The sequence below is a fragment of the Suillus discolor genome (assembly GCF_016758755.1).
Source record: "Suillus discolor strain FC423 chromosome Unknown F5147scaffold_11, whole genome shotgun sequence".
NCBI lineage: Eukaryota > Fungi > Basidiomycota > Agaricomycetes > Boletales > Suillaceae > Suillus > Suillus discolor.
Window position 1 is genome coordinate 702,667 of NW_024541258.1, and position 22,359 is coordinate 725,025.

The 22,359-nt window shown below is 48.5% G+C and overlaps 3 protein-coding genes across 3 annotated transcripts; all 3 read left to right on the top strand.

Moving 5' to 3' along the window:
- Positions 1-9,458: 9,458 nt before the first annotated feature.
- On the top strand, positions 9,459-10,016 carry F5147DRAFT_650330 (uncharacterized protein; the record flags this gene model as incomplete). Its single annotated transcript, XM_041433439.1, has 1 exon — positions 9,459-10,016. One exon carries the CDS (start codon positions 9,459-9,461, stop codon positions 10,014-10,016), a length of 558 nt encoding a protein of 185 aa, XP_041296243.1.
- Positions 10,017-11,438: 1,422 nt separating this feature from the next.
- On the top strand, positions 11,439-12,447 carry F5147DRAFT_570806 (kinase-like domain-containing protein; the record flags this gene model as incomplete). Its single annotated transcript, XM_041431012.1, has 3 exons — positions 11,439-11,508; positions 11,561-11,835; positions 11,890-12,447. 3 exons carry the CDS (start codon positions 11,439-11,441, stop codon positions 12,445-12,447), a joined length of 903 nt encoding a protein of 300 aa, XP_041296244.1.
- Positions 12,448-17,545: 5,098 nt separating this feature from the next.
- On the top strand, positions 17,546-19,922 carry F5147DRAFT_650332 (uncharacterized protein; the record flags this gene model as incomplete). Its single annotated transcript, XM_041433440.1, has 12 exons — positions 17,546-17,612; positions 17,744-17,759; positions 17,819-17,898; positions 18,074-18,087; positions 18,143-18,251; positions 18,361-18,408; positions 18,840-18,961; positions 19,017-19,142; positions 19,197-19,267; positions 19,361-19,565; positions 19,645-19,772; positions 19,826-19,922. The coding sequence occupies 12 exons, from the start codon at positions 17,546-17,548 to the stop codon at positions 19,920-19,922; spliced, it is 1,083 nt and encodes a 360-aa protein (XP_041296245.1).
- Between the last annotated feature and the right edge of the window lie 2,437 nt (positions 19,923-22,359).

A 22,359-nucleotide genomic window follows, 5' to 3' on the forward strand; every position in this document is an offset into this window, starting at 1 on the left:
TACTACAAGCTCACCGAAGAACGAAGACACTCAATTTCACATCCCTCTTTCAAATACTCGCATTTCAAAATCATCGCAGATCATTCTCCAATATGGGGAGATATGACTTCATTGTTGAACTCACAGGCGCAGACAAATACCCGAGCTGGCATCGAGGAGTAGTTCTTGCTCTGCAAGGGGAGGGGTTATGGAACCATTGTAGCATTGGTATCGACCCCAACAACTTTGCAAAATATGCGTCAAGAATCCCCTCCCCCGCTATAGCCGGAAGTCCCACTGCTGCTGAAAAGCAAACCATAATTGAGTGGATCAAAGAGGACACGCAAGCGAAAGGCATTATTTGCAGAAAACTTTCGGCCATCGTCCAAGGACTCCTGGATGAGTCGTCCACTGCTCGAGAGCAATGGGATGTCCTTGCCATGCACTTCAGACGCTTAGACATGAGCTCTCAATTCGAATTACGAGCACAGCTCTTCGCTGAAAAGCTTAAAGACGCGGACGATGTCTCGCGCTATATCAGCGTCTTCGAACATGCGAGACGATGGTTTGCCAAAATGGCAATTACCTTCACCAATGGAGAAGCTGTCTTTCTTCTTTTGCAGGGACTGCCGCAAACTCCGGAATGGATCATCTTCAAATGCATGACCATGACATCTTACAGCACCTCCTGTGCTTCTGTTCTCACAGCAAGCTCCACCAGCACGACAGCAGTTGCGGTTCTGGCAATGACATTTACAACTGTTGCAGCCCACCTCTCGGAAGAAGCCAACAGAATCCGAGGGGAACACAAGCTTTCCGGACCCAGTTCTGAATATGCTAATGCCATATCAGACTCAAAGGCAATTCAAACGGGTGGAGGAATGGAAGTAAAAGGAGGCAATCCTACTTGCACCAAAAAGCCCTTCAAAGAGATCACCGCTGCTGCCACACCGAATGTGCCCACACTTCCTGCTCCCACCACTCAGTCCAGCTCAGATTTGGCATGTGCCGTCATCGAGGAGGTTCACGACGATGCTTTGCCAGACGCAGATGACATGGCCTGTATCATAAGTCAGTTGATGTCCACGATCCTTGACTCTGGCACGACCTCCACCTTAATCACTGGCCGAGAATTCTTCTGGACTTACGCTGACAATTCTTGTGTAACTGTGAAAATGGCGAATCACGGGCGTCTTCCCACTTCAGGTCGCGGAGATTGCGTCGCAGATCTCACGATCGGGGGCAAGACACATCGCATGCGTCTTACTAATTGTCTCCACGCTCCTGGCACCATGGTTAACCTCCTGTCTGTCGGTTATATGGTGGAGAAAGGCTGGGCGGTCAGCTTCTTACCTGCTCCTGCGCGCTGTCAGCTCACCTTCTGGGGAACACCAATCGGGGAGACTCCCATGATTGGGAAGTTAGTTTTCCTTGACTTACGGTTTGTTCGTCCAGAAGACGCCTCTCCTTCAATGCCTCAAGAGCTCTCAGTGTTTGCGCATGTTCCTGTCACGTGGGATCTTTGGCATGCGCGCATGGGCCATCTGGGTGGTGATGCCATCAAGCGACTTCCTCTTATAGCCAAAGGTGTCACAGTCACACACGCCACGCCTCTGCAGCATTGTGAGTCCTGCATTGTCGCCAAACATCCTTGTCGGCCGTACCTTCCTTCCACTGAGCCCAGAGCAAAGCAAATGCTCGACCTCATCCATTCTGACCTGTGTGGTCCTTTCCCAGTCGTCACACCTCATGGCAAACTCCACTTCATCATCTTTCTCGACAACCACACCAATCTCCTCAATGTTCAGCTCCTTGCCAGCAAAGATCAGGCTTTGGAGGCGTGGCGGATAATCCGCGCTCGTTGGGAGAATCACGTTGGACGCACTGTGAAGGTTTTTAGGTCTGATAATGGGGGAGAATTCATTGGTAATGACTTCACGCGTGCCCTGCAGGAAGCCGGCATAGAACGGCAACTCTCAGCACCTTATGCTCACCAACAAGACGGCAAAGCAGAGTGTGCTATTCGCACCCTGGAGGGCCGATTGTTCGCGATGCTGGAGACTGCCCGCCTTCCAGCGAACATGTGGGGTGAGGCAGTGCTAACAGCATGTTACCTGTGGAATAGGTCAGAATCTAGTGCTCTTCCGGTTGCGGGTACCACGCCTTTCGAGCTTGTCAATGGCCGTCAGCCTGACCTTTCCCATCTCTGCATCTTCAGGGCACGCTGTTTCGCCCGCATCCCCTCGGAATTACAGTCTAAGTTAGGGCCCCACTCCTGTCATGCTATCTTTGTCGGTTACCCTGAGGGGACAAAAGGGTATCGCCTTCACGACCGAGACACTGGGGCGTTCTTCGTCGCCCGGGATGTCATCTTTGACGAGAATATGCCCAGTGTCTCTCTTCCTCAATCTGACTCCGACTCTGATGGTGATCAGCCCACTTCCAGTCCACTCCCCACCCTCACCATTGCCATTGGTCCTCCTTGCACTCCTTCTTCCCCTCTGCCCATTTGCCGGTCCACTCGTATGCGCAATCTCACAGATGCTGGCTGTGTATTTCAGGATGACATTGCTGCGTCCCATGCCCGTCTTGAGGCCCTTCGCGACGTACATCAGCGTCGCGTGGCAATTGAGGGGGTGCCAGCAGTAGCAGATGCTCCACCACCAGACGAGACTCCCTCCATCCCAACCAGCCTGGAAGAAATAGAGCCCAACACAGACGTACCTGAGGTATTCATGAACATCGTCATTGAGGAGCAGGCGAACATTACGATTCGCAGCGATCGCAAATGCAATCCATTGAGCACGGACTACGACATGAAGATTCCTCCAGCCACCTACAAGGAAGCGATGCTGCGTCCGGATTGTGAGCACTGGCTCACGGCAATGAAGAAGGAGCTTGGGATTATGTCTGAGATGAAGGTTTACAGGGTCACTGCGCTGCCTGAGGGACGATGAGCGATCGGGAACAGATGGGTTTTGGAATTTAAGGAGGACGATAAGGGAGGACTGATTTACAAAGCGTGCCTCGTCGCCCAGGGTTTCTCTCAAATTCCTGGGGTCGACTACAGTGCCACTTTTGCCCCCATCACTAAAACCGCCTCCCTGCGACTTATCGCAGCGCTTGCCTGCAAATTCGGCTGGGACCTTGACGTGTTCGACGCCAAAAGGGCGTTCTTATGGGGAGTGTTGAAAGAAGAGTTGTACATGAGGCAGCCGAAAGGTTTTGAGGAGGGGGACTGGCGTACCCAGGTATGGCACATGCTTCGTACCATCTATGGGGTTAAGCAATCTGCGATGGAATGGTATAAAGAGGTGCGTGCTGTTATGACCGAGCTGGGCTTCTCGCGCTGCCTAGTTGATCACGCAGTTTTTCTCTTCAACCAAGTCACTGCCAGAGTGCGTACAATCTGCATAGTGGGTTTCCATGTCGACAATGGACTCGGCACCTCGAACTCCCCTGCCTTCCTCGCCTCCATGAAGCGCAAGATTGATAGCCAGTGAAGGTACAACAATTCAGATGGTGAGTCTGAACAATGTTGGGTCTTGCAGAACCTAGCTGCTATTCGACCCTAAAGGGTTTCTGGACCAGGCTCAAGGCTCAGAGAAGAGGAAATATGATAGAAACTTGCTGAATACTCAGACTCATAGTAGAACTGGTGAAAAGGTAACTTGATTATGTAAGCTACAAAAGTGCAAACATAACACTAAGGTAAAAACAGTCTCTGCAAGCCCAGCCAGAAATGAATCCCTACACCGGTTTGGTATCAAAGACCTGGGGCCTGTCAAGAAGTTCCTTGGCATCCAGTTTGAGTGGGACCTCGTTACCCTTGAGTTATGGATGCACCAAGGGGAGTATATCACGTACCTCCTCGAAGAGTATGGTCTCCTGAACTGTAACCCCGTCCGTCTCCCACTTGACCCTCACCATCCATTCAGGAAACCGTACGACTCCTATGACGCCGTTGAGAACCTCTCCAGCAGATTCCGGAAACTCATTAGGGAACTCTTGTATCTCGCAGTGTGCACCCGCCCTGACATATCTTATGCAGTCAATTCCCTCGCTCAGCACAACTTGAATCCTTCACTCGCGCATTTCGCTGCTGCCAAACGACTTCTTCGCTACCTCTCCGGGACTCAGAATCTTCATCTCCATTATGGGGGTGCCCAGATCAATGAAGGTCTTCATGCTTATTGCGATGTGGACTGGGCAAGCTCCCCGGATGATCGACTGTCCATCTCTGGCTACGTTTGGTTCTTCGCCAGGGGAATCATCGCGCACGTGTCCAAAAAGCAATCCACTCATGCGCTTTCGTCCACGGAGGCGGAATACATGGCTGTTACGCACGTCATCCAGGAGGGACTCTGGCTGAAGTCTCTCCTCACTCAGCTCCACGTTCCGCTCACCGTCCCCATCCTCATCTATATGGACAATACAGGAGCCATCTCTCTGTCCACTGAAGCACGCAACCACATCCGGTCGAAACACATTGATATTCGTTACCTCTTCATCCGTGAGCACATCGAAAAAGGGACTTTCTTACTTAAGTGGCTTCCCTCCCACATGAACACCGCAGACATCTTTACTAAAGCGCTTGCATGTCCCCTCTTCGAGAGGCACTTGCCTGGCCTGCGCCTGGTGTCTCGGTGAGGGGGTGTGTTGACATAAGCACGTTCTTGATCACTTCTTGATATGTCGTTTCTCTTCCTTCTTGCTATGTACTATACAGCACCATCGCCACTCAGCCACAGATCCTCCATAGACCCATATGTACCTGCTTCGCGCCTTTTCCCACCTCAGCGTTGTTCTATTAACTCCCACTGAGGTGAGTATCTTGTATCGTGTACTTGACACACTCATTGACATGTAATGTTACCTAGTCTTCTCTAGGTACATATTAATATAGCATTGTTCTATTAACTCCCACTGAGTCTTCTCTAGACTTCTACAGTAAGGTCCCAAGGAGATTCGAATGCAACTTTGTGGGCCAAGGGCTCTACGAGGTATACGACACAGTCCTGTCATACGCTGCCAATGTATCCGAAAAGATGCTGATGAATACCAAGTTCAATGTATCAAACTGGTACGCAAAAAGGCTCACCCAAGGCTATTATGCTCTACAGGACGCAGTAGAGGAGTGGGCCTGTGAATGGGACTTATTCAGGCTGCTGGAAAGAGGACTGCTATCAGACATAGAATGCCAGCTGGATAAGCTGGCTAAATACATGGTGCAGCTGCTGCCACCTATGGGCATTAGGAAGGCTGGTGACTTGTTGCACATCGTGGAGCTGAACGGGGTAGCAGTACTGGCTGGGATGTACCCTGCCTTACAACGAAACACGGCGTTAACGCGCGATTTTACGCGTATGCTCCCCAAACTGATCGTAGTCGTCGTCCACATCAACAAATGTCCCGCACGTGCGCTAATAGATACCGGATCCCTGGCTGACTTCATGTCATTAACACTGGTGGAGCAGTTATGGATACCTCTGTGCCAATTGGCAAAACCACTGACCATTCAGTTGGCTGTGCAAGGCTCGCGCTCCAAGGTCAACTACGGGGCTAAAGCCCATCTACAGTACCAAGGTATTGACGACGAGCGGTACTTTGATGTTATAAACCTGCAAAACTACGACCTCATATTAGGTACACCCTTCTTGTATCAACACAAGGTGTCAGTGGGATATAACTCACCCAAGGTCATCATGGGCAGCAACATGCTGGTGCCCATGAAGGGAGACGAAGTCTCCGTGTTGGAATCGCGCGCCGCGGACTTGTACGCGGGAGAGCTCGATCAAGTACACAACATGCTGAAGGAATTAGCGTGGCCGTTGTGTGTCAAGGCCTCTGAGACCGGGTTGCCACCTCTGAGAGCCATCAATCATACCATCCCCCTGATAGACAAGACTAAGGTCTACCACTGGTGACTGTCTCGCTGTCCGGAGGCAATGAGACCTCAGTGGGCAGAAAAGAGGGCCACATACCTGGCATCAGGGCATTGGCAAGTCACAAGTGCTGGTAACACAGTGCCAATGTTGTTCTTGAAGAAGCCTGGATCGGACCGGTTGAGGACTGTGTTTGATTTGAGGGAACGAAACAACAATACAAAGAAGCTGTCGTCACCTTTGCTGGACATGGAAGGCATATTACGCCATGTGTCGTGGAAGAAATACAAATCTTTGATAGATGGTCAGGATGCGTACGAGCAGATTCGGATAATACCTGAGCACGTACCTCATTCTGCGGTGACGACGCCTGATGGCAATATGGTCAGTCAAGTCATTCAGCAGGGTGACTGTAACGCTCCCGCGACATACCAAGCATTGATGAACCACTTGTTTGGGGAACACATTGGGAAGTTTATGGACGTCTACCTAGACAATATCATTGTGTACTTGGACACACTGGAGGAGCACATTGACCACATCAAAAAGATCCTGGCAATCCTGGAAAGGGAGAAGCTCTACCTTAGCGAACACAAGCTGCAGTTCCTATGTGACGAGATCAAAATCCTCGGTCGCGTCGTTGGGAAGGATGGAATCCATATGGACCCTGCCAAAGTCGACAAGATCCTGGCCTGGAAGGTCCCCATTAACCGTACCCTCTGCAGGGGTTTTATTGGGTCAGTCGTGTACCTGGCGGATGACATTCACAAGGTATGCTTACCTTTGGGAGTGCTGTCGGAAGCTTCAGCCGACAGCGTGCCCTTTTGTTGGACACCCACGGAACAGCATGCCTTCGACGAGGTCAAACGATACGTGTCAGCTTGTGCATCACATAGTCAGATGCCATCGGACTACTCACCTGGTCATCCGCAAGTATGGATGATGACCAATGCCAGCGCCACCGGAGTTGGCGGAGTGATCGCCCAAGGTGACGAATGGCGAATGGCATGGGTGGCAGCCTTCTACTCCGCCAAAATGTCCTCGGCCCAGCGCAATTACCCTGTGCACGAGCAGGAGCTATTGGCTGGGGTGGAGATGATGACTCGCCACAGAGACATCCTGCAGGGGGTGAACTTTACCTGGCTGACGGACCACAAGGGTCTGGTCCACTTCATGCACCAAAAAAACCTGTCTGGGCGACAGGCACGTTGGCAGAAAATGACGGGTGAGTTCGATTTCAATATCGAGTATGTACCCGGGGAGGAAAACGTCCTGCCGGATGCGCTATCTCGAATGTACGAATTCGACGAGCCTGGCATGGTCAGGGCACTGAGTGAGTATGTGTCCCTGGATGGGGACACGATCTCACCTGCTGTGGCCAGTGTAGTCACTATGCCGGTGACTGTGGGGTTGGAGGCAGACGCCGAGACCCCCAGATGAAGCACACAGGTGGCCGCCAAGATAGGACACCTGGCAAAGGATGATGGGGGTGGCAGACGTGGCAACCCCACAAGGAACCATGTCACCTTGTCGACCAGCAGGTCACAACAAACCGACCTGCCCACTACAAAGCCAAGGACGCATCAAGCCGACCTGCCCACTACGAAGGTGGCGAGCTCACCTGGCCGGGGGTGACAAGAGATTGCACCAGCTGAGACAGGGAGGCCAGAGACTTCTGCGGAATTCGTGCGGCAGGTCAAGGATTGTTTCGTCCTAAAAGGCCCAGTCGAACGAAAGGAGGGAGGGGAGCACCTAAAGGAGCCAAACCCTGTAAGCATGGAACCAGACAAAGTGGGGGAAGCGCGCCCAGAAACCTCTAACCTGACAAGGGAGGAGTTTGAGAACCTACAGGAAGGTCTGACTGAGCCAGTGTTCCAACCGGCCAAGGTATCCATCACCTACCCAGAGAAGGAAGCCATGCTGTCTGAGGTAAAAGGACGGTATGAGGAGGACTCATTCTTCAAAACCATCTTGGACTCACCCGGTTCCTACAAGAACTTTGAGCTTAAGGACGGGTACCTGAGGTTGAGGCTGCAGGACCGGGAGCTGCTATGCATCCTGGACATCCTGGCTGGAGAGAGAAAACTGCGTGAAGTGCTGATAGATCAAGCACACTCGCTGTTAGCACATCTAGGCGCAAGAAAGACAATGTCGTACCTAAGGGAATATGTCTGGTGGAAAACTCTAGTACCAGACGTACAGGCATTCTGTGCCTCGTGTCGGACCTGTCAAAAGAGTAAACCATCGAACCAAAGGCTGTATGGACTGTTACACTCACTAAATGTCCCATCCAAGCCCTGGGAGACAATAGGAGTGGACTTTGTCGGACCACTACCGCTGTCAACTAACCAAGACGGTGAATTTGATAGTATAACAGTGATAATAGACTTATTCACCGGTATGGTACACTTAGTGCTGAGCCGAACAAACTACAATGCAAAAGAGGTGGCTGAGTTAATGTTCGCGGAGGTGTATAAACACCATGGCTTACCCAAGTCGATAGTGAGCGACAGAGATGTCCTATTCACAAGTGGGTTCTGGATGCGTCTAAATCAGTTGATCGGCATCAAACAACGGATGTCTAGTGTGTACCACCCGGAAACGGACGGTTCGACCGAACACGCGAACCGCACAGTAGGTCAGATGATCCGTAGCACGATATCACCCACCCAAACGGACTGGGTAGGACGTCTACCTGCGATAGAATTCGCGATCAACTTAGTGCATAATGAGTCGACGACTTACCCACCGTTCTTCGTGAATTCGGGACGTATGCTGAGACCACTGATATGGGAGACACCAGAGCCTACAGAATACCCCGGAGTCAGGGTGTATGCCCAGAGACTGAAGGCAACCATACTCACCGCACACGACGCAATACTCGCAGCCCGCATGAAGCAAACGACTGAGGCAAACAAATGCCAAAGGGCGTGCCCCTTTGTAGCCAGCGATCTGGTATATGTGTCGTCTAAGAACATTAGCTTCCTGAAAGGATTAGTAAGAAAGTTCATACCTAGGTACATAGGTCCATACCGGATACTGGAGGACTTTAAGAACAATTTGTATCGTCTGGACCTACCGGATAGACTGAAACAGCAAGGAGTACACCCAGTATTCCACTCGTCGTACTTATGGATCCATGTACCCAATGATGACCGAAGGTTTCCTGGAAGGTTGGAAATGCAGGTGGCCGAATTTGATGACCACGTGGAGTGGGAGTGGGCCATCAATCAGGTGCTGTCTCATCGAGGCACCAAAATGGACACGGACTTCGAAATACTCTGGAAGTTGGGCGATAGGACCTGGCTGTCATACAGTCAGGTCGAACATCTTGACACGTTGAAAGATTACTTCAACCTTATTGGCATTGAGACCATCGGTGAGCTGGCGGATGGCAATGGGGAGGCACCAACTGACACTCCCCAGGTGTTCCTAGGGCACCTATGTCTCACTCCGCACCCTACAAATACTCCTTCCACCATCCAACTGTTCTTGACATCCCTTCATCTCGACGAACAACCACCATCCCACATGCATAACCCTGCCTTCCACAACGTTATCCCCGCAGGACGAGGCCTTTACTCGTTCTCGGATATGCATGTCCCTCCTCGCCTGTACTCTGTAACCCGGAACCAGGTGAAGTCCTTCGTCGCCTATGACGCGCTCTTACACTCTGGTGAAGACCGTGCTGACTACCCTGTCCCCCTTGGTTATGACGACTTTGTGTTTACGTTCAACTTCAACGAGCCCGAGATTCTCGTGAAGTTCACCACCGTTGACGCCGACAACATTGTCAAGGTCAACGGACCCGCAGTTACTGTCCCCTTCCTAGTCGGGGAAGATGAAGCACCACCCACACTTCCTGACGCGGCTCAGCCCGTCACCACCACCGTTGAACCGGCCTTCGACCCGGACGGGGGTCATTGGCTTAACAAGCATAAGGCCAAGCTTATTGACGACACTCTGTGGGATAACCTAGCCAGGTCCCATCGTCAGAACTTGCGTCGTGACGAGGCCATTAAAGCACGCAAGGAAAAGAGACGGGGACCCTTCCCACCTTTGTCATACACGCCCGGAGTTCCTCACCCCCCTCCTAACACCAATAACACCCCCTCCAGCTCGCGTGCCCTGGCAGTGGGCGGCTCTAGTTGAGTCGTCAACCTGGGCGCAGCCATTGAGGGGGATGTCCGCATGGACAACACAGCAGAGGTTGAACCTAGAGTAGAGGCGGTGAAGGTTCAACAATACAGCGAGGCACGAACAATGCTCCTGACTGTATCTATAAATGTTGTAAGGTCACGCGTTGCCTAGTCTGCTATACTTGAGATGACAAGTGCATTCGACCCTAAAGGGGAAGTGAGTACAGCAAGGATCTAGTAGTAGGCGCCGAAGGCGCTACTGGTTGGTGAATGCGAAGCGTGGGAAAGCACAGGTGCGCGCGAGGCGCGAGAATGCGCGAAGCGCAGGAATACGCACGCGTGTATGCGGAAACAAGAGAGAGTAAGAGTGAGTTTGCTTAAGTGATGATTAGACACTTGGCAAGAGGTGAGAGATGCAAGCTGAGAGATGTTATATGCGAGGTGCCAAGGAATAGATTTCAACTAGGCTCTACTGGGTAGTAAATGGGTATTGTTGTGGTTCAGTCCTCTGTCATTTGTGGTGGGTGAGTAAGTGAGTAATAGTATGTACTGCTGGCGCTTAAGTATGGCACCTAAGCGCTGTCATGCAGAGCCGAAGCGCTACCGAGTAAGGTATGTAAGGATATATGTAAGTAAGGGTCCATGATAAAAATAAAGATGGAACAATATGCAAATGTGAGAAATGGACATATACGCACTAGGGAACTTGGTGGACAGTGGATGGATGCTTCCGGATGGCTGGCGATATAGGGCGCTCAAGCGCGGGAAAGCGCGCACGCATATACATCGTGAAGTGCGGGAAGTTGCGCGCACATTGTGCGATGCGCGGGAAAGCTGCGCCTCATGTAGGAATAGCTGTAGGAAGCATACAGAGTGATGCTACAAGTTCGTGCTGTATACTCCTTGGTGAAAACTGCAATATTGCACAAGGAGAGGCATGAGTCTCTACAGCGGGTGAGACGGCGAGCATCAGCAAGAAGGGCAAGGGGCGAAAGAAATGAGGGGTTTGACAACCCCTGAAGGGGGGTATGTGGCGTTTGCACACCACTATCCAAGTCCCTTCATTATACCATGTGATTCCGCACTTACAAAACATCTGATTGTTCTAGTATTCCATTTTGTCCCGCGCGGCAGCGCGTCTTATACCTATTGGCTCCCCCCTTTTCACGTGTTACCTTTAATAGTGTCACGGCTCGGCTCAGCTCTGACTCGGCTTTTACCGGCTACACCTGTAGTTCGTAAGTCGAACCATGTTGTCCAGCTTGGTTCGACTTGCTAGCTGCGACAAGCCATTTATCCAGAAATATTGACTTGAGCCGGTTTAAGCTGGCTTCAGTCGACTTCAGTCACATGAAATTTGGACAACATTCTTTCCGTGTCATGTGTGGTGTGCATGTTGTATCTGTCACTGTAATTTTTAGTCCTATCGCATAGCATGAATAAGGCTCCAATTCGTATTGACGGTAGATTTAGGCTGGAAGATGTGTTGGGGTCAGGTTCATATGGTATGTTCGTATGATGTTGATTTATACTCAGGTTCTCAACATATATCACTAGCTGTCATGTACCGCGCACATAACTTTTTCAATGATGATGTCGTTGCTATCAAACTTGAACCGGTCACCCATAACCCATCTTCCGTGGAGCACGAACACCACATTCTAAAGAAACTCAAAGGTGGAGTTAGGATCCCCCGCGCCCTTTGGTTCAGCAGGGAGTCAACATATCATGCTTTGGCCCTCGACCTCCTTGGGCCATCGCTGCACGATCTATTCCTCACATGCAACCAAAAATTTAGCCTTCACACTGTTGTGAACTTGGGAGAACAGCTGGTACTTTGGTTCAAATTTGTCGTGGACCACTGCAGATACTAATATATTTTTCAGCTGTCACGTCTCGAGTACATTCATTCACATGACTATGTTCATGGCGATATCAAACCGCAGAACATTCTCGTGGACAATTCGAGGCAAACTACCTATATCATTGATTTCGGTATTGCAAAGAGGTATTGGAACGCTGCAACCGAATCTCACATCCCGTTTCGCCGAGGTCGACATCTCACAGGTACCCCCATGTTTGCATCAATCAACAATCACTTGGGATTGGAGCTGGGTTGCCATGATGATCTTGAATCACTGTCTTATATGTTGATTTATTTTTTGCGTGGCTCCCTTCCATGGCTAAACAGTGTCGATGAGAAGCTTTCCAGCTCCTCGATACTCGAGCAGAAAGTAGATACCACCATCACTGATTTGTGTGATGGAATTCCCACTGCATTCGCCAATATTCTCGTCTACTCATGCTCTCTCTCATTCTCCGAGGATCCAGATTATGACCATCTCCGTTCTTTGCTTCATGATCTTCGCACTGCAGGGCCTGCACCAGTTACATGCTCCCTGGAATTTGATTGTCCTATCGCACCTTCTCCTCAATATTCTTGAGCTTCTGAATCAGTACCCCTATGTCTGCCGAAGACCATGCCTCTTCGTAGATCAACTCGTGTGTGAGTAGTTTCATTTATCCTTACACAACCGAACTCACCAACTCATCGTTTGCAAGGTTACGTCCACGCAATAATACCCTGATGCATGCAACCACTCCCACCTCGTGTCAGATAAAGAAATGAGTTGAATAGTCTGGTATTTAATTTTCTTTTTGTGGTACTACGCCTGCGCATGTTTGTGACGTTGTCTGATAGTATCTACATATGTATATATATAGCACATGGTCTGTGCATATGCTGTGTAATTCCCGAGTATCGATTCTCACGAGTCACAATGCCCCATCATAACATGTACTATCCCACGACCACAATGCTCTGATCTGCCCTTTCAACACTGTTTGTGATGATCACCTCAATTTTACCCATTGAAGTCAAACTTTCGCTTTTTGATCAGAGAATGTCAACTACGACTGTATGTTCTATGTGATCAGCTTGTCTTTCCCACTCCTCAGTCTACATTCAAGAATCAAACATTATGATCTGGCCGATACAGTAGGGACATAGCGCCAGGAGTTGTGATGCTATTGAGAGCTGCTAACCGAAATGTATGTACATGTCTTAATCGTTGTGTTTCGATCTTTCAACACTAAGGTTCAGGTGATTCTGTACCATTGTGCACATCAGTATTTTCCTGGGTCTTCCCAGGACAAGGGTATATATTATCTAGACAGGTATGTTTCTCATTACATCCCCAGCACTACTATTGCTTAACATGCGTGGCTGTCGTCGAAAAAACCCTCATATCCCCCAGGTTGAAGCCATTCCTGCTGCTTCTGCACCTATGCCTGTTGCTCCTGCACCTGCGCCTGCACCTGTGCCTGTCACTCCTGCACTTGTTGCACCTGCTGCTGCTGCAACTACCACTGCAGCTGCTGCAATTGCCACTACCCTCCATCGCCCTAGGAGACAATGACAGCCTCCTCGGAGATATAGGCAGGATGATGCAGCTACTCGTCCAGACGATGGCGAGTGGATTGACATTAATAATGTCAGTGGCGGTGAAGACGACAATGACCCTCCTGGAATCATACCCAATGCACACACACACCAAAGCCCACTACAGATAACGACCAGCACTCTCCCCACCAATCCCTTTGCCATGAAAAAAGAGGAATTAAGACTACTTCTGATGTACTGTTTTTCTTTAGGAAGAACTCAGACACCGGCGAACGCATTTGTGTACCATGTGAGTGAGTAACATCTGGGAGTCTTTTTTGCTTTTTCTTACCCCTTTTGCTAGGGATTTAAACAAGATCGACTCATCCTGTCCCCTTACTATTTATGGTCCATCTACGAGCAACACCCCTCTTCATTCCCATATATACAAGGTCCATATCGACCTTTACCTCCAGGAATCCGAGAGGCAGCAATGGCTGATCGGCATACATGCTGTAGGGGACTGCCTTAATGAAGGCTGGACCTTCGCCCAGATGCAGGAACAACTCAAAGATCCCACTTGTTCAATCAAGACACTCGGACCTCCCCCCAATCCCAGAGGTGGTGGTTCACTTCCCGGTGTTGGGAAGTCAGCATCTTTGGATCGTGACTTACCAGAATTTTCTGTTGAGGAGATGCATAGGCAGATCGCGAAATTTATTGTAGCTGACGACCAAGTGAGTACTGTCTACTTTCTATGTACTCTCATTAACCACCATCTCTAGGCAATCAGTGTTGTTGAGTGTCCAGAATTTCGTCGGCTGCTCTGCCTCTTGCAGAAAGACTTAAAGGATTCCCATATCCCCCATCGTACAAAATTTCGGCAACTGATCATCGATGCGTGGGATGAATATTTCACAGCCATCAAACTTGACCTCGCTGTAAGTGTATGGCTGCCAATTGTATATAGTATTTTCATATTCTTGCAGGCCGCCCAAGGACAAATTTCATTCACATCTGATATCTGGTCCGATTCTAAGCTCCGACCCTTCCTTGCTGTGACCGCGCATTGGATTGCGAAAGAAAACAAGAACGCGGCACTTGTTTTGAAGGCCACTTTAATAGCTTTTCATCATATCCCTGGTAGTCATACAGGGAAGGCACTTGGTTCAAAAATCTTGGAGCTGATTGATTGCGCAGAAGTGAAACATAATGTTAGAGTTTTATTGTACTCTGTTGCATGCTCTCACTCCATCTGAATTGGACACTTTACCCTGGACAATGCCAGCAATAACAAGACTGCGATGGATAAACTCTCACAACTATTGCGGAAAGATGGGATTGAATTTGACGCGGTCGATCACCGAATCCCATGTTTTCCACATATAGTGAACATCTGCGTCCAACACATCCTCGATGAACATTCTACTGTAGACTTTTCACATTTGGCTGACACTTTTGTAGCTGGCCCTTACACTTTCAAGAAGGTGGAGTACGTCAAGGCTCTACAAAATCAAGTTATCGATCAGGCCAGAAATATTGTGCGTGTGATCCGTGCATCAGGCCAGCGTCGTGATAGTTTCCGAGCTGCCATTACTTCTGGCAATGCAGAGGGATGGTTCGTAAATGACAAGAGCGAGCGTATGACCCTCCCAATAGTTGAATTGTTATGTGACGAACCTACTCGTTGGGATTCAACATACATCATGTTTAATCATCTGAGAATTCTACGACAGGTAACATTTCATCTCATTAAAGTTTTCACACAGCCTAACAGTTACCCAGGCCATCAATCATTGGATTGGTCTTCCCGCTCAATGCAGCATAGCCCATTATAAATTGAGCCCCATTGATTGGCAAGTCCTGCAGGATCTTGAGGTTATTCTAGAGGTATGTTCAATATGTCCAAACCGTATAATACATTTACTGTTTTACATTAGGCACCGCACCACGCTCAACAATGCATGTCCAGCAAAACCAGTCCTTTGTTGAGCAGCACCATTCCAGCCTTCAAAGGGTTGATCCAAAGATGGAACCTTGTGGCAGACCTTGTCCCACACTGTGCACCTTTGGTTGGCATAGGTTTAACTTGGGCAGCTAAGTATGATGGCCGAATGAGCCTCACAGGCGCATATGCCGTTGCAATGTGTCAGTCCCACATATTTCGATCAAGGTGAATTCTCATGATCATGTATAGTCATCGACCCCACAAGACGTCTATCATGGATGAATGAACATTGGACAATCCCGCGAATCACAGAGGCTAAAAACTACATTCTCAAACTGGTATGTCCGCCTGACAATAACATCAGCCAGTCATTGGACTGATATGTCCCATAGATGCGGAACAAGAGAACAACAAATGTCTCCATGCAGTCCGATCAGTCAATTCCTCATCTACGCCCTGCAACACTGAACTCAACAATCTATGGACTTCCTGAGATAAACATACTACCGCGTCGCCAGGGTGGCCCCCAATCAGTCGAAGACGAGTTCAATGCTTATAGTATGGGTGTTCTTAGCCCCACAGGAACAGATCTACTATCTTTTTGGAAGGTAAGAGTCCTATATTTTTATTGCAGGTTTTGTTGATGACAAGGCATTGATGAACTAGGTTTCGGAACCAATGTTTCCGACGCTCTACAAGATTGCAATGGACTTTCTGCCCATTCAGGCCTCTGCCATTCCATGCGAGCGCATATTTTCCTCCAGCAGTGATACGTTTACCAAGAAGCGCAATCATCTCAGCCCGCACTTGATGGAAGCCCTACAGGTGGTGAAATTTGCGCTGAAAAAAGAGCAACTGCACTTCACCAAGGGTTGGGCAGCATCCCAAAGGGATATGGAGTATAACTTGATGTGTGCCATTGGCTCTGCGAGCCGTGAAGATCTCTTGGCATCTGGCGGTGATTTACTGATATCTGCCATTAGTGGAACTACTTCTGGTGGTTGTTACAGGCATCTGTAACACCTAAAGGAGCCCCAGCTCTGCCTACGCCTGCCCCCGCTCTGCTAGACTCCCCGCGCCTAGAAAGACAGTGGTCTGGACCGCTGTGACCCCGCCCCTGGCCTAGACGGCCTTGTACCTGGTCCATGGAGGCTGTACGCCTCATGGTCACCCTAGATCAGCGCATGCATACCGCATGTCGCTTCATGAAGATCCGGAGCACGTCTGGCGCTTCCTGTACCTATGCGCAGCTGCCCTTGGTGCAGCATGCTTGATCAGAGGTTAAGCCTCATGTATCTTATCTGAACCTCATGTCTTGCTATCATAGATTTACGATATACTATTGATTACAGACTGAGCTAGAATACTTGTAGTACTTCCCTATAAGTAGACACAGATTATTGTACTTAGACTTTACTTTAATCTACTAGGTTCATCCCCAGAACTTGCTCATCTAAGCTTACCAGCTTCCTTGTGTGAGACCGCACTTCTAAGTCGCCCCCATACGACTTAGCACATATCCGCTAGCCCTGCATCTCGACGAGCGCCGTCTTACCGAGATCGCCGGAGGAATCCTTGACGTTCCGTCAAGGCCAGACCACCCTCAGCTTCAGTAGACTCACTCGAGTCGTCGCTGAGAAGACCTATCCTAGTTCGCACACGCCGACCGACGGTCAGCGTAACAGTGGTCACGATTATGAGGCCCTTCTCAGAGTCATCGCGGAGGACGAATGTGATGATGTTCCAGATGATATCGCAACCATATCTATGCTCATCTCTTAATTCTTGCTTGTTTACTGCTACCTTTACCGTTCCTTTCATCTTACTTTTGTCATTAGACTGACCTCAACTATCAATTTATTTCTCCTCTCAACATATCTTTATTATCCATACGAGCTGCAGCAAAGGCGCCAGTAGTGACTGCACAACTGGTTTTAGCATTTTTCGTCAAACCATCGAACTCACCCTAGACGAACTTCCAGGTGAGGCAAATACGACCAGATGTGAGCACTGAACTTCCCTCCTACTCTGCCCCCACCCTAACTAACTACATGGATTGCAGTGAAGGCACCAGCAGTGACTGCGCAACTGGCTTTAGCATTTTGCGTCAAACCATTGTACTCAACCTAGACAAACTCTCAGGTGAGGCATATATGATTTAGATGTGAGCCCTGAACTACCCCTCTACTCTGCCCCCACCCTAACTAACTACATGGACTGCGCAACTGGTTTTAGCATTCTTCGTCAAACCATCGAACTCACCCTAGACGAACTTTTAAGTGAGGACAACTGGATGTGAGCACTGAACTTCCCCTGTACTCTGCCCCCACCCTAACTAACTACATGGACTGTGCAACTGGTTTTAGCATTTTTCATTGAACCATTGAACTTACCCTAGATGAACTTTTAGGTGAGGACAACCGGATGTGAGCACTAAGCTTCCCCTCTACTCCGCCCCCACCCTAACTAACTACATGGACTGCAGCGAAGGCACCAGCAGTGACTACGCAACTGGCTTTAGCATTTTTCATCTGACCATCAAACTCACCCTAGACGAGCTTCTAGGTGAGGAATCCAATGGTAAAGACAATTGGTATTTTGCTTCACATGTTCTAGGTGATGTCTGTCCTCATGTATATTCCTCAAGAACTTCCTGAATGACTTCGTGTTTGAATCTACGCTAGTGATATGTGAGAATATAGCACAGCAGACCCTGGAGTGCACTGATTTTATCAGCCAGGCCGAAGAGTGCCGGTGAGTCAATCCCACCGCTTCGTCTCCTGGGACTCAATGTTGTCTGTTTGTATAGGAATCACACTCGCTAAGCATGTTTTCGATGCAACAGACAGCACGCTTCAAAGCTACAGCAAAATTTTTGACAGTCTCATACATCAATTCCAAGACCGGGCATCTAAGTTGTGAGTCGTGACACTGTTGTTATCATCTGCGCTGCATGTTCAGCTTTTACTTTCATATCATACAACAATGGTTAATCTATACTCACATCTTTCATTTCACACTGCACAGCTCATTCCGGCTCCTGCACCTCGCAACCCAACATCTTCGACAACCAATGTACCCACTTCGACAGCCTTTTGACAACATTCACTCTTTCTACCCCTCTCTGCCCTGATTTGTGGCTTCGCGAAGCCATATATGCTCTCTCCAACTCTACTGCCTTCTGCTCGCATTTGTTTCGTAGCGAGTGACTGACATGGTATATGCGCTAATTTTTGTTTTAGCACATGAATCAAACATCAGCAGGGTCGCTTACTGGAGCAGGCGGACTCATCGCAGTGTTTGACGTGCTTGTTGCAATCATGAAAGCTAAAGGCTTAGTGTAGTGTCGCTGTTGAGCCTGAGGTGAGTTAAACTCGGTGTGAATTCGATTCGGTTCGGAAATGTCAAATTTGTGTTAACTTGAAACTCAGAACTAAATTGTATTATAACTCGTTGGTTTCGATCGGTTTTGTGGTTGGGTGGCCTTGCCATTGGGATACGGATAGTATTACTGCATAACCTTTTATTGGTACCCGAGCCTGCTGCGTTCTTCGTTAATTGGCTACTCATAGCATTTTGTGGTCTCGCGAGTGCAGTACTTGTCATTTGGAAACAGCGAGCTGGACTGGTGAGCGTTGAATTCGTCCTTCATGGTCTCCTTGAATCCTGACTGAATCGAATAGCTTCTAGGATCGGCGTCTGTCGGTACTTTCTTGTGCATCCTGGGGACCGACTTGGCTGTTAATCAGCAATCTGGCATGAGTCAGGGCCTCAGATATTTGATTGACAGAAACAGTTATCATATCGTGGTATGTACTCACCTTGAATTGTTCGAAGACAATCACAGTTTAATCAGATTGCAGGACACCATGAGTAATGGGTACTTTCCGCCCACAGGCACATTGGTTATGATTGCACTCTCCATTGCACTGATGTATGTGTCGCCAGTTTCTTATGTCTTGTATCGTAAGCCTGATATATTGGCACGGGACATGAACAGACCTGCATTCGCATACGCCCAACATAGGTTCTTTAAGGGTCCTTTCTGCCCAGTTCACGATAACGATATCGAGTCCCTTCATGCATCAAACAAGTTTCCGGCTGACGAAGAACCTAAACCATCAGGCGAGGAAATACTGTCTAGTTCGCCAAATTCATCACCTGTGTCAGCTTTGTCACAATCGATGCCTTTGCTTAAAGATTGTTGCTCGATACCTGCTGCCATGGAGAAAGTATGAATGACCGAAGGCGACGCAATCGCGAACGACAGTTAATGTTCATCATAGCCGTTCTCTCATCCATCCATTCAAGAACTCATCCGCACATTCAAGATCTCTATCGGAGAATTACTGGATCTACCGTGACAGTGAGCTCGTGCATAGTTGGGTACATGTAGACTGGGAAGCAGGGCAGGCGGGTGTTGAGGATCTGCTCGCAAGGTAACTGATCTTATCTCTGATTCTCAGAACCTCACACATTATCATGTTCGTAGACAAAACAACATCTCATCATTCGGGTCAACTGGCAATTGCGGTCTGCCAGAAGATGACGTTGATGATCTGATATGGAGCGACGAAGATGAACGATGACCGGACCTGCAGCACTGTTCAATCTAGCGGTCACGTAGCTCAATAAATAACCTTATGAATCAACTCTCCACTTGCTTTCGCTACTGAGGCAACAATGAGGACTTGGACCACTCCCGAACTCGTTAGTCCAAGCTGTTGATTTACCAGAATGTTATACTTTGATTTGATTTGATTTGATTTGTCTCGGCAGCAACACTAAGATTCTGATTCTTGGGTAGGCTACAGTGAGTCAGCGACCGGTGCTCAGTAATTTTATTTTGAGCTGGCTTTGAGCGGCTATTTTAGCCGAGCCGAGCCGTAAATTATATAAGCCGGAACTAATACTTAGTTCGGCTAATCATAGCTCTAGCCATGGTTAAACCGGCAATAAGCCGGAGCCATGGCAACACTAGTTACCTTACAGAAACGTATAAAAGACCCTCGTAGATAGACATGTAGAGTTGGCGTTCTTGCAACTAAGCTATTACCTGGTGATATTGCTTGATCGTCTAAGTGTTTGCTATTGTGTCTTCACCTCAAGTATAACTACTTCGAGCTGTCGCCACAGCTCCCGTGACGATTTCTCAATTCATACGTTTGTGAACTTTGAACGAAAGATAATCCATACAGAAAACCAACACTTTGCCGATATATCAAATAAGTACAACAAAATATTGGTCTATCCAGACCTATTTGTATCTAAATATACTTCTGACCAGAACACAGAATCACGTACATATAAATACCAAAACGAAATATCGAGCAAAAACGAACTCTCCCGCTCCCTGCAGAATATCTGCCGAGTGTAAATCACATCGAGCATCTCTCGCTACACACTACTGCTGGTTGACACATGCACGTCCTCCTGGAAAGCAATTGAAGCCATGCCGCTTGCTAAATCGGAGTTGGCCACGTTGAGCTTGGCATGATATTCTCGAACGCCAAGGATCAGGCGCGGTCCTAGCACGAACATCTGCACAGAACGGAACACTAAAAGAAACCCAAAATAGATATAGGCTTGCATGGAATTTGGATCCTTTATAAATGATGAACCATGGTCGCATGCAGATGTTAGCAACTAATCGACATACCGCTAAAATTGTCGAAAAAAAAGTACCGAGACCGAGGCACGAAACACCAACAACACTAGCACGTCCGGGACGTCAGCGGACAAGGGGACCCACATTCACCTATGAGCTCACCTCGCAAAGTAAACTACGTGAGTTTTCATCAACACTGTGAAGCAGTCATTGATAATTCCTCCTGCAGAATGGCGTCGCAATTCACGGAAGTGTTTTACGGCAATCCAGACTGCCAGAAACAGTGCGAGGACCTCCCATACAGTGCCGAGTATCCAAGTTATTGAAGTCAGAAGTAAATAATCTCCCTTGTAATCAGCTGTGCACTGATAATTGCCGAAGAGAATGGCCTCCTCTGGTATTGATTCGTGAGCCTGATGCACTGAAGTCTTCGAGCCATAATTAAACATACCCACTGAAATATTCTTCATTGTCATTGCGGAAGCCACTCCGATGAAAATGATGGCGGAAACGAAGATGACAACGAGAGGTATCAGCACATTTCTGGATCGCTGATACATGGCATATAACCGAACGAGCATGATCACTTGCATGATATTTCAGTTACCTCGAAATCACCGAGGTATTCACTCACAGCCCAGCATTGCAGTTACGACCATGGCAATCCAATCCACTGCGATGGTCAGGATAAAGCCTCAAAAATTCAGCGATGTTAGTGGTCAGCCTCAGGAGATCAAACACTCGAAACCAACTCACAGCTGTGGCAGTCAGTATATCGAACTAACAAGATGGTCAAGAATCTCACTCACCCCTACATGGGAGTGCAGGTAATTAGACGGGAATGATACGCATTGCTGTGAAATACTTACTGCATCTGTCATTGATATCGTCGGAACATTCACTGCATGCAGCCCGTCAAAAGAAACAGACATAATGTATGAGGAGACATACATAACACAGAGAGGCTGATTATGAGACATGGTCGATGAGCACAGCACCAGTTACCTTGTCGACCAGACTTACACAGAGTATGATATTCCAAGATAGCGCACCTAGGATATTTTCATGTCAGCACGACCTTGTTGACAAACAATTATAACACAAGTCACATACACTGAGAAACAATACGGTTATAAGGGACCAGCGTTGCTTCTGTCGCAAATTGATTATATTTTTGAGTTGTGCTTTAGTGCGGCACTCTGCTCACCCAGACTAGTTCAACCTATGAGCCAATTCTTAGTGAGATTCTTGCTCCGGTCATGGACATGAACATACCTCCAGTCCGAAAGTTAGTACTAAAAATACTGTAAGAATATCTCCGGTTTTTCATACTAGGTCGCTCACCCCAATCGTACATTACCCCAGTAGAGGCGACAACTACGAAAACATACTCCAGGTTAGATCGGAATATCGGCCGA